A 12,986-nucleotide genomic window follows, 5' to 3' on the forward strand; every position below is an offset into this window, starting at 1 on the left:
ATTCAATGTCAGCAAGACCAAGGAGCTGATTATTGACTACAGGAGGAAGAAATTGGGGGAGAGATCAGAGGTAGAGAGGGTCAGAAACTTTAAATTCCTCAGCGTTATCATTTCAGAGGCCTCTCCTGGGCCCAGCATGTAAGTGAAATTATGAAGAAAGCACAGCAGCACCTCTACATCCATAGAAATTTGCGAAGATTCAGTATGACATCTAAAACTTTGATAAACCTCTATAGATGTATAGTGGAGAGTATATTGACTGTTTGCATCACAGCCTGGTATGGAAAGAAGAGCAATATCAATGCCCTTGAATGGAAAATCCTACAAGTAGTGGATATGGCCCAGTCCCTCACGGGTAAAGCCCTCCCCACCATTGAGCACATCTACATGGAGCTCTGCCACAGGAAAGCAGCATCCATCGTTAAGGACTCCCACCATCCAGGTCATGCTTTCTTCTCATTGCTGCCATCAAGAAGAAGGTATAGGAGCCTCAGGACTCACACCACCAGGTTCAGGAATAGATATTAACCCTCAACCATCAGGCTCCTGAACCAGTGGGGATAACATCACTGAACTTCACCTGCCCATTACCAAACTGTTCCCACAACCTATGTACTCATTTTTAAGGACTTAATATTCTTGAGTTCTCTTGTTTTCAGTACTTTGTTATTGCTGATTTTTTTTATTATTATCATTATTTCTTTTTTCCTTCTGTATTTGCAGAGTTTGCCAAATTTTGCGCATTGCTTGTTTGTCTGTCCTGCTGGTTACAGTCCTTCATTGATCCTATTATGGTTCCTGGAATTACTAAGTATGCCCAAAAGAAAATAAATCTCAGGATCGTATATGATGGCATATATGTCTTTTGATATTAAATTCATTTTGAACTTTGAACTTTGAACTCAGAACTTCATTATAATGTTGGCAGAGAATGGGGTCCATTGAAAGCTGCTACCGGCAAGATAAATAGGATGTTCTGGTCATAACTGGGACTCCAGGGGCAACTGAAGATCAAATGACTATTGTGCTGCTTCCACAAAATGTCCAGCTCGAAGGCCATTGAAAATCTGCTGCATCTGGCCTGCTCCTGCTCTTTTTGTTTTCTTCTGTTCAGTTACTGGTGGAACAACGTAATGGTGCACAGGATATACCCTGACCAACTCCAACTTCAGATAGGTCTCGCAGGCCATAACTGTATACTGAAACATCTCCTACTGTCTGAGACAGGATGGTGCTTTGGGTGCCAAGTGAGCATAGAACAGTACAGGTCCTTCAGGCCAACATGTTGTGCCAAACTTTTAGCCTACTCCAATAGCAATCTATCCTTCCTGCCCACATGGCCTCCCCCTGAAAGACATCTATTAACATGCCACTATCATTTCAGTCCCCATTAATGAGTATGGCTATGAGCCCCTTTTGAGGATGTCAAAGCCGACCAATACAGATAGCACCTGGAGTGAAACGCAAGTGACCTATGCGTGTTGTGAGCATTTATACTTGTGCGTTGGTGTGTCTGCGTTGCTCTGCAATTCGCGCACATCACGCATGCGCACACACCTGCCCGTGCTAGGCATCATGGTCATGGTAGTCTTTCTCGGGGTCAACAAGAAGCGAGCATCTTTTTTCGTAAAAGCGAAATGTGTCCTCCATAATTTCGGAGGTCTGTAAAGCTTTATGGAAAGTATTGCAGCCAGAGTTCCTTCCCTGCCCTTCAGTCGCCCAGTGGGAAGCTATTGCGGCGTAGGAGGAAATGCGATGCTACCAAGCGGACCAATCACAGTTGTTGCGGTCTGCATTGTCCTGACGCGTAGTTACATCTTGGGAGAGGTGCGCGTCAGGCTACAGCGTAGGGATCCACATAAGCTCGGCATAGGGTTCGTGGCGATGCCGTACCTACGGCGTCGAGTTGACACAGAAGTATAAATCAGCCTTTAAACTCATAAACCCTGTCTGGAGGGAGAACTGACTGAGTTGTTAAAGTGAACTCTACAGAATATTTGTTCTTTTATTTCTTAATTTAGTTATGTGAAGGTCTTACTGTATTTGCTTATTTTGAAATATTCTGCCCAGGTGTCCCCAATAACCAGGGCGTCCTGTATAGGTTTAGAATACAGGGGTGACTTATTTCAGATAGAGCTGGAGGAGGGATTTCTTTTCTCAGTGAGTTGAGAGTATTTGTCATTCTAGATGTCAATGGATAGTGGGTGCAGAATTATTGGATAGATTCAAGTCAGAAATTGACAGACATTTAAACTACAAAAGGTCCAAGGGATTGGGGAAATAGTGAGAAAATAGCATTGAGGCCAAGATTGGATCAGTTTTGGTCAGCAGGATCACAGAGCTAATTGGCCTGCTCCTGCTCTTTGTGTGTTCTTCTGTTCAGTTTTAGTTAATTATTGAGATACAGCACAGAGTAGACCCTTCCATTTCACCCAAGGTCTTCTGGCCCCCGTTTTAATCCTCGTCAAATCAGGGGACAATTAACAATGACCAATTAACCTACCAACAGGACGGCTTTGGACCGCGGGAGCAAACAGGAACACCCGGAGCAAACCCATGTGGTCATGGGGAGAGCGTACAAACTCCTTACAGACAGTGGTGGGAATTGAACCTGGGTCGCCTGTACAGTAAAGCATTGTGCAAACCATTATGCTACCATGCCACTGAGTTAAAATGCAATTTTAGACATTGGGTTTTAGTAGAGGATTTCTGGTCAAGTACTGAGGATTGGATGTAAGATTTACTGGGCATTGGATTTAAGGAGAGATCTCTGCCTTTACATAGTTCTGCATCACACTCTCAATAAATGCCAGGATACATGTGAGGCAGTCATTAGAACTGTGGGTGCAATTAAACACAAAATATAGCTCCAAAGTACTTTGCAAGGTTCTTGATGCCTGATTTCATTAATCCACTCTTGGTGTTTCCAAAGCAGCCTACATGCAAGCATCTTACTGTTCATTGTTGTTCCCCTCTGAGCCTTGTGATGCGTTGGGCAGCAACCTTGCAATTACTTTAGCATTTGTCTGTTTCAACCCAGCATGGATAGAAAGCGAGCAAGGAACCGGTTGGATCGAAGCCGGGGCTACTCGCCTTGAAGTCCGCTACACCATCGACCAGCTAATCTTATCGTCTGCTGATTTGAATGCTCACTGTGTGTTGCCAACACTAACCACACACATCAACGGCAGCAATGTTTAGGGCCAAGCCAACACTGTGCATGTCTAGCGTTACTTAACGCTAGCTTGGGTATCTTAAAGACAGACTGCATCGCTTGCAGGGAAGTAATAATGTGGCTGCAAGCAAAAATGGGAGTTTTGAAGTTAATCTGGTCTGTGAATATTTCTGGATAAAGAAAGAGTCTCTGAAGTTTTCTGTTGTCATTTTGACAGTGGTTGTTCAAAGAACAGTGGTGAGGAAAAACGTCATTCTTTAATAGGATGCATTTTGAAAGCCTCATGTGACATTGTTGAAGCCAGATAGATAATAACTTCTATATTATTAGCAAATATGAAGTTTTATCAATGAGTAAAATAAATGCAAGTAGACTTATATATTTGTTTCATTTTTACAATTGATTGAAACCAATAAATTCAAGCCTGCTTATCATATCCAACTCCTCCCCACTTCAGCCCACCACTCCATGCCCTCATTTCATCTTTATCTTCCATTTCACCCAAGTCTGCTGCTCTCCATCCCCTCCCCTCTCCCAGTTTCACCTATCACCTGCCACACTGTACTTCTTCCTCTCCTCCACCACCTTCTTATTCTGACTTCTTCCCCCTTCCTTTCCAGACCTGATGAACGGTCTCGGCCCGATATGTTGACTATTTATTCCCATCTATGGATGCTGCCTGAACTGCTGAGCTCCTCCAGCATGTTGTATGAATTGCCATAAATACATAGTATTTTCAAAATTCTTCCTTTCATTCTTTTAACAACACTCTTACATTTTTCTTTGCTGTCTTCTTTTCTTTCTCATTGCAAGTACCACAAATGTACGCAAGCATGCGCATCCAAGGGATTTTAATGGCTGCATATCTCCTCTACCTAAATGCCAGAAATGTTTAAGACATCCCAATAATGTCTGCGAGCTACTTTGTCATATTCAGTGGGAGGCACAAAACTCACTAGTTGTAACACCCTTTCAAACCATTTAAGGGCAAAAAGTTAAACTAAATGCATGATTAATTCACTACTTTTCATGTTTTAATTTAGCCTGCCAAATGTAAGCACTGGAACAAAAAGAGAAGCACATTTATTTTCTAATTAGTCTGAGATCTATGGAATGAAAACCACGCCACTGCTCAAGTGCAGTAGATTAACTTTTTACAGACTTTTGAGTTTGACAAGCTCCATAAATATAACAACTAACTGCAACCAGAACAACCTTGACCTTGATCAGTTTAAAGCTTTGATGTGCCTTCAAACCATAGACAGCAGTTAAAGGGTAAAAGCTAAAGGAATCTGGTTTGGGGATTTAAGAATTGGATGGTGGACAATGAGAAATTTTAATGTTAATATGACTTTGAACTTATTATTACTGATGTTTTTAATTCAGTTGCGTTTTATCGAGACCAAAAACTGATGCTTGCTTCTCCTGACAGAACAGTTTTTAATAACCAAAAAAACCTCAACTTTATCAAATACTATTTAACCTATAATGCCTGAACTAAATTAATACTTTAAGTATAAATTCAATTTGAGCAATAATGAGCATTTTTATAAACTGATTCATTGTTATCTACAATCCCAGTAGAACTATGGTAAAATTTAGGCTACTTAGAGAAGTTTAAGTAATGTTGAAGCCATTCAGTGAAACATTAGCCACAGACACTCCACATTTGTCCTGATTCCAGCTTATACTGACACTTCACCAAGGCTATACCTAAAAACGTGCATCAAATGCCATGAAATGGAGGCAGCCTGTCATTATTTGAAGAGTTCAAAGGTGGGAAATTCACTCATCTATATCTCAATCCAAAGCCTACATTCTAGTTAGTGCTGCTGAGTTCAAACAAATGGCGGAAAAACATTTCAATAGCAACTTTTCAAACAGGGTTTAATTTACACATCAAAAGGAAAGTTTGTGCTGCACATGTAGAAGAGTGTGATGTAAAGGTAACTCTGTGAGCTAGTTCAGGGCAATGATGGGTTGAGATGTTTGAAATGACCTTAAAGCTTTCTTAACACCAAAATAAAGATCCACTGATCACTATTTGGGTTTCAACCCTACAGATGAGTTTTATTTGCATTCATTTGTGTAAATTTGAAACCAACATAGTTTATATGGTGAATAGGACATTAATTCAGAACTGTTACTTCAGCAACAAAGCAAGAATTTGCAATAAGTGAAATTTACAATGAATGTTTTCTGAGCAAGAGACATTAAGTTGGATATTATCACTTGTAAAGCAACAAGAAACTGGGAATTAAATTCTGAATTTGAAATATTAGAATTTCTTGGTCAAAAGGTCTGGCAATGCCTTCAACATGTTTCAGTTCATTTATGTACAGTTATGAGCAACACATCCACATTCCTGCACATCCATTACTGTGTGTTGAATCACAGTTCCGTTTTGACATCTCAGAGGCACCAGGATGGGTGCAGATGCTTTTGCTGAGCAGCAGGTGCATTCGCTTTCAATCTCATTCTTCTGCAAGGAGTAGCCATATTTACTCAGACAGTGCCCCTGAAAGACAGAAGGAATCACCAGCTGAATGGCTGCAAGGTAAAAGCTGTGATATGGTAAAGACTGAATCCAGTTTTGTTATCGGAGATGGGACTGTATTCGAATTATTCCATCCACAAGTTTGTTTTTTTCTGAAATGAACCTGGAAACTAATTGGGCTGCTTTTTGTGTTGCAGAATATTGTAGATGCAGATAGGATTGTCCAACTGGAGTGACAGGAGAAGGAAGATTATAGAAACAAAAGGAGGCTATATGGAAACTTAAACCTGTTCACACCATTGAATGGAATCATCACCAGTGTTAAGTATCAAGCCTCATCCTTATGTCCTCTGTTTATCCAGGCAACTAAAACTGACTCAGCTTGAAGCAGCTTTAACAACTGAGGACCCTGAGGAGATGAAGAAATCTAATAGTTTACAACATCTGTATAAACTCTCTACTCGCCTCAGTTTTAAATGACTGACCTCTCATCATTCAGGTGAGCCATAATCTGAGATCCCATATACTCTCGCAGAATTTCAAAGAGCAAGGGAGTTTTCCCGTCTGATACTTATCCATCAACCAACGTCTCAGGAAGAAAAAAATGTTTGGTTATTATCACTAAGCTGTTGGAGTTTGCTGCATGTTTTGCTGTCTATTAGTCACCATATCCCACAACAGTGATTACATCTGAAACTTACAGTACTTTATTGGTTATAAGGTACTTCAGGACATAATGGTACAGCACATTACAGGCCCTTCGGCCCACACTGTTGTGCCAACCCTCAAACCCTGCCTCCCATATAACCGCCCACCTTAAATTCTTCCATATACCTGTCTAGTAGTCTCTTAAACTTCACTAGTGTATCTGCCTCTACCACTGACTCAGGCAGTGCATTCCACGCACCAACCACTCTCAGAGTAAAAAACCTTCCTCTAATATCCCCCTTAAACTTCCCACCCCTTACCTTAAAGCCATGTTCCTCTTGTATTGAGCAGTGGTGCCCTGGGGAAGAGGCGCTGGCTAGCCACTCTATCTATTCCTCTTATTATCTTGTACACCTCTATCATGTCTCCTCCCATCCTCCTCCTCTCCAAAGAGTAAAGCCCTAGCTCCCTTAATCTCTGATCATAATGCATACTCTCTAAACCAGGCAGCATCCTGGTAAATCTCCTCTGTACCCTTTCCAATGCTTCCACATCCTTCCTATAGTGAGGCGACCAGAACTGGACACACTACTCCAAGTGTGGCCTAACCAGAGTTTCATAGAGCTGCATCATTACATCGCGACTCTTAAACTCTATCCCTCGACTTATGAAAGCTAACACCCCATAAGCTTTCTTAACTACCCTATACACCTGTGACGCAACTTTCAGGGATCTGTGGACATGTACCCCCAGATCGCTCTGCTCCTCCACACTACCAAATATCCTGCCATTTACTTTGTACTCTGCCTTGGAGTTTGTCCTTCCAAAGTGTACCACTTCACACTTCTTTGGGTTGAACTCCATCTGCCACTTCTCAGCCCACTTCTGCATCCTATCAATGTCTCTCTGCAATCTTCGACAATCCTCTACACTATCTACAACACCACCAACCTTTGTGTCGTCTGTAAACTTTCCAACCTACCCTTATACGCCCACATCCAGGTTGTTAATAAAAATCACGTAGAGGTCCCAGAACAGATCCTCATGGGACAACACTAGTCACAACCATCCAATCTGAATGTACTTCCTCCAATGTAAGTTGTCTTTCTGTTATCATTTTACTTTAATCTGGATTTCAAAATTTTGTTTTGATATTGAATTCAATTTTGTACTTTAGGCAAGATTTCAGAATGTATATACCTAGTGGAAATTTGAAGTTTGCACTTACATGTATGAATAATAGATGCACAATTTTGTGCGAGCGAGAGAGGGAGCGACAGAGAATGGGAAAGTCTGTGTGAGTGTCTATGAATAACTGTGTTTGTATGTAAGGAAAAAGAGGTAACATGGAGGAATATGTGTGTCAATAAGTTTTGTGCATGGATGTAAGAGTGTTAGTGCATGTGTGTGTTGTCAGGTAAGAAAAGTTTGTGTGTCAGAGAATGCCTGTGAGAATGAATGTGTATACATTTGAGAGTGTATGTGAACAAAACTGGGTGTGTGTCGATGCACTTGTATGGATACACATGAGGCTGTGTGCGTTTGTGTGTGTGTACATGTGAGTATATGCAAAAGTGTGTACTAGTGTGTCAGTGTGCACAAATGACTCTGCACTTGTGTGCATACTCATTTATGGCATGTATGTGTGAAGAAGTGGGGACTAGGATTGTAGTTTGCAGAGTGGGTGGTTGTGATTCAAGATTCGTGATTGTCACTTCCAGCACACAAGAGTAAAAGAGAATGAAGTAATTCTTACTCTGGATCTGACGCAGCACAAAAAACAATAATATAAATATCACTGTAATAAAAAGACCCAATAAATGTAAACACATAAGATGCTTATATACAAGCTTGATCAATTATGGCTGCTAAGACTAAGTTTTCTTAGCATTGTTCTTGTCCTGTGTTAGTTAGATAGATGCAGTCCAACAGCTAGTAAATAATGTTTAGCAAGGATGAACACCACCAATACCTTGCTCTGAAAAATTCAACTGAACTGATAATGTGAGGCACACTAGAATTTTGTAATTATGTTTTGCATATGAACAGTGAGAAAATCAGCACTGTATCTCCAAATAAATTGGAATATCTGCTCATATTTCCTGGTTTCCTTATAATGATATTAGCTGTGAGGTATGGATTGGTCTCTTCATTAAGGAGTGCCAAGTATCAGTGCTTTGATTGGCTAGGTACATAAAAAAGCAACATTTCTAACATGAACCGAATGTTCCATAGCGCTGGGATATATGGTTAAATACATGTGTGAACAGGCATGCACTTATGCATGGACATGTCTATGTGTGAATGAGTGGGGAGAAAAAGATTTGCAATTAGTTTTTATCATCTCCATGTTCAATAGATCCAGTTTTACCCACCCAATGACCTTGCACAGTGCCCCTCACTGGTAAAATCTGGTAGTGCATTGTGTAACAAGGCATCTTTATGGGTCTGAATAATTACCCAGCAAAATATGCAGCACAGTCACAAGTCTTGCTAAAAATAGCACATCTGGAGCATTTAAAATAAAGTCATATTCCAAGGTGAAGCAGCGAACGTAAAGTGACTTTGAAGCACTTTAAAAGACATGGGCCTTTTTGCTGTGGAATTTGGATGTAAGTGGCTGAATTGTGTTGATGATGTTGATATAACCAAATTAATATTTTTACCCACAGAAGTTTTAATTCATACAGCTTGCCAAAAAATGAGGAATGGCATCCAATATAAATTTATAGCATGCCAGTGAGGTACAAAACGGTTGTAACATGAATGGAAATATTCTTAAAAGGGGAGAGTGAGGTTAAATTTTCTCACCCACATTCCTGTTGCAAATTAGTGCTTGGAGGGAGAACTGAAATTAAGGTCATCAACTGTACAGGGTTGTCCTGGATTCAATTACTTTGGAAATAAACCCTGGATACTGCTAAGGGCATATCCAAAAGAAAACCATAGGATCATGAGAAACACTGGATTTTTTTTTTGAAAATTGACTGGAAAAAAAAACAGAGACTAGGAAATTCTGGACTGGTTGTGAAAAGCAGATGCTGGAAATCTGAATCAAAAGCAAAAACTCATATGCATCTCAGAGCTGAAATTGTAACTGATGCAACACTCACAAAATGCTGGGAGAACTCAGCAGATCAGGAAACATCTATGGAAAAGAATAAGCAGTCGATGGTTTGTGCTGAGGTTCTTCTTCAGGACTCTCGGCCAGAAACATCGACTGTTTATTCTTCTCCATAGATGCTGCCTGACCTGCTGAGTTCTTCCAGCATTCTGTGGGTGTTAGTCTGGATTTCAAGTATATGCAAATCTTCTTGTGGTTGTGCTAACTCTGATTCTCTTTTCATAGGTGATGCCTGGCCCACTGACTGCTTCCAGCGTTTTCTCTTTTATTCCTAGACTGGGTGTGGTGGTAATATGTGGGAACCCATGTTATGACACACTCAATCATTTTTGGCAACACAGTGAAATAAAGGACTATGGCACTCAAGTTAATTTCTCTGGAACATATTACTATTGAGCATTGGTTCCTACTGGGAACACAATAGAATAAAAATACTCTGTAATGCTCTTAAGTAAAACACTAAAAGATAAAGAGGCCAGAATTTGCCATCAGTGGCTACCTGCCTGGTAGTTAGCAACAATCTGATCAAGGCTACAAGGCCATTACTGGATCATGTGGTGGGTACGAGAATAAATCCCATAGCCACTGTCACGAACAGGGCAAAAGAAATTTTCAGAAGGTATTCTGCAGATGCTGGAAATCTAGAGTAACACCCACAAAATGCCAGAGAAGCTCAGGAGGTCAGGCAACATCTCTGGAGATGAATAAGGAGTCCATGTTTCAGGAAGAGTCGCAATGGAGGGTCTCACCCCAAAACATTGTCTCTTTATTCCTCTCCATAGATGCAACCATGACCTGCTGATTTCCTCTATAACTTTGTGTGTGTAACTCTGAAAGGAATCTTCAATAGCCAACAAAGCCAGGCTTAGCTGGAACTACCAAAGGCCCCAGACATCTATTAAAGAATTATTCAAAAAACATTTAAAGCATTTAAACTTGTAAACCATTCTGAAAAGTAGAAGTAATAAAATAAAAAGTAATAAACAACTATTAAGACATGAACTATTTAGCATCCAAACAATTGAAAAGATCTAAAATTAATTGGTTCTCAACTTGGCCCCCTTTTAGACTTTCTTGTTTATTGAACTGAATGGGGAAACACTTCCTGAGCTTCATTCATCCTGGGACATCTGTGTTTCTGCACAAAAATCCTGGTTTTCCAGCAGTTATGTAGAATCATTGATGCCTTCACAAAATTTCTTAGGAAAATTCAGGTCAAAACATCACTTGAGACTATTATCCAGTTCACCGGGTTGATGCTGCAATTTTGTTTATTACCTGCTAAAATACCAGAAACAGTACCCGACAGCTCTGATGACAGCTCTCCCAACTGAAATAACTATATAAACATCACAGCACAGAAACAGGCCATCTCGGCCCTTGTAGTCCATGCTGAACTCTTACTCTCACCTAGTCCCATCGACCTGCACTCAGCCCATAACCCTCCATTCCTTTCCTGTCCATATAGCTATCCAATTTAACTTTAAATGACAACATCAAACCTGCCTCAACCACTTCTGCTGGAAGCTCATTCCACACAGCTACCAATCTCTGAGTAAAGAAGTTCCCCCTCATGTTACCCCTAAACTTTTGCCTTTTAGCTCTCAACTCATGTCCTCTTGTTTGAATCTCCCCCACTCTCAATGGAAAAAACCTATCCACGTCAACTCTATCTATCCCCCTCATAATTTTAAATACCCCTATCAACTCCCCCCTCAACCTTCTACATTCCAGAGAATAAAGACCCAACTTGTTCAACCTTTCTCTGTAACTCAGGTGATGAAACCCAGGTAACATTCTAGTAAATCTTCTCTGTACTCTCTCTATTTTGTTGACATCTTTCCTATAATTCAGTGACCAAAACTGTACACAATACTCCAAATTTGGCCTCATCAATGCCTTGTACAATTTCAACATTGCATCCCAACTCCTATACTCAATTGTCTGATTTATAAAAGCCAGCATACCAAAAGCTTTCTTCACCACCCTATCCACATGAAATGTCACCTTTGTTTCTCTACTCACAGATGCTGCCTGACCTGTGACTTTCTCCAACACTTTCTGGTTTTTATTCTCATTCCAACATCTGCACTTTTTCCTATCAACTGTCTATGCCGAAATAGCCCTAAAAGCATTTACAACATTCACTTTGCTCAGTAGCTAAATAGAACCTAGGTCTTTTTTCTGGATTATTACAATGTTATATATTGGTAATATATAGGTTGTTTCTAGTGATAAATTTCACACAGTGGTGATGTGGTGCACTGAAGCAGGGACACAATGGTATGGTGCAATGGAACATGACTGGTGTTCCTTACTTCCTCTTTCCTCTGAGATGTGTTAATCAGCGACCCACAGAGGGTGGTCCAGTGCCAAGTGCTCCTTGGCGATGGCATTTGCAAGAGAAACAGATTATCAACCCCTCCATTAAAATTGCTGTGTGGAAACCTAAGAGAATTGAAGACTAAATTATGGTGTATAAATATAGCACTTAATCTATGGAACATGTGCAAGCAAGTGGACTTAATAGCCCTCAGTCTCTTCCAATTAAACCATCATAGGTGGAGAATGAACAGATGATTCTGGTAGTTGAATTTAATTACTGAAGGGAGTTTGACTCTTCAAATAAAACTCTCAGTTATAGACATATAACTTCGTGCTTTAATATTGCTGAAAAACTGGTTGTTTTTCATTTGTTTAATGAACTCTATGCACATTATCAACTATATTATCGGGAATAGAAAAAGTAATTTGCATTACCCAAACCTGCTAACAGGGTTAGGAAAAATAACTTGTTTATTACCTAAAAGAATTCCACTAACACAAAGAATGGTCTGTTGAGAATTCAGTTCCACCAGTAATAATCTCTTTTAATCTGATCATCTAATGATCTGTGGTTGTTTTCAACTTTCCTGTGGTAAATCCAGAATGGAAGAGTTCTATTGGCATTCTCTTTAATAACTTGTATTTGTGCAAGTTAAAATGGTCCCTTTGATACCAAATATACTTGCAAGCTGTCACTGTTTGCAGTGGGTGTGATTTGCCATTGCACTACACCCTACTGCTATGTGCACAATACACCCTTCACTATAACATGCACTGCAAGAATTGTCTTTTGTGGAGTCCAGCATGTTCAGGGCTTTTACATGTGCATACCCTGGAAATTCAACTTAAATAAGTCAGAAATCTCTGGAACTTAGTTCACTGGGGATATTCTACACCCAGATCTGGAGGATAATATGCACATAGAGGAATTCTGATGAAGGATATTCAACTTGAAACATTAACTCTGCTTCTCTTCCCAGAGATGCTGCCTGACCTACAGAGTACTTTCAGCATTTAAAAAAAAATTGTACCTAGTATAGAACCTGCAACAGACAAGTTCCTGATTACTACAGGCTTAATTAAATACAGCTGACCATAATTTACATGCTTGGCAGTCTGTCAGTCTCTGAAAGTCAGAAGACAATTGGCTGATTTGTGTCTGAGGTAGTAGGGGGTCAATAGCCTGCACCAGGGAAGTTGTACAAAGAGCATCCATT

The 12,986-nt window shown here is 40.2% G+C and overlaps 1 protein-coding gene across 1 annotated transcript in view; it reads right to left on the reverse strand.

The window, feature by feature from the left end:
- Nucleotides 1–5,218: 5,218 nt before the first annotated feature.
- Nucleotides 5,219–12,986, reverse strand: part of vwf (von Willebrand factor) — a 128,113-nt gene continuing 120,345 nt past the window's right edge. Inside the window, 1 exon segment of the mRNA XM_072241674.1 lies at nucleotides 5,219–5,693. Coding sequence (XP_072097775.1) covers nucleotides 5,508–5,693 — 186 coding nt within the window. The 3' untranslated portion in view covers nucleotides 5,219–5,507.

Source organism: Mobula birostris, chromosome 23 (assembly GCF_030028105.1).
Source record: "Mobula birostris isolate sMobBir1 chromosome 23, sMobBir1.hap1, whole genome shotgun sequence".
In the NCBI taxonomy this organism is placed as follows: Eukaryota; Metazoa; Chordata; class Chondrichthyes; order Myliobatiformes; family Myliobatidae; genus Mobula; species Mobula birostris.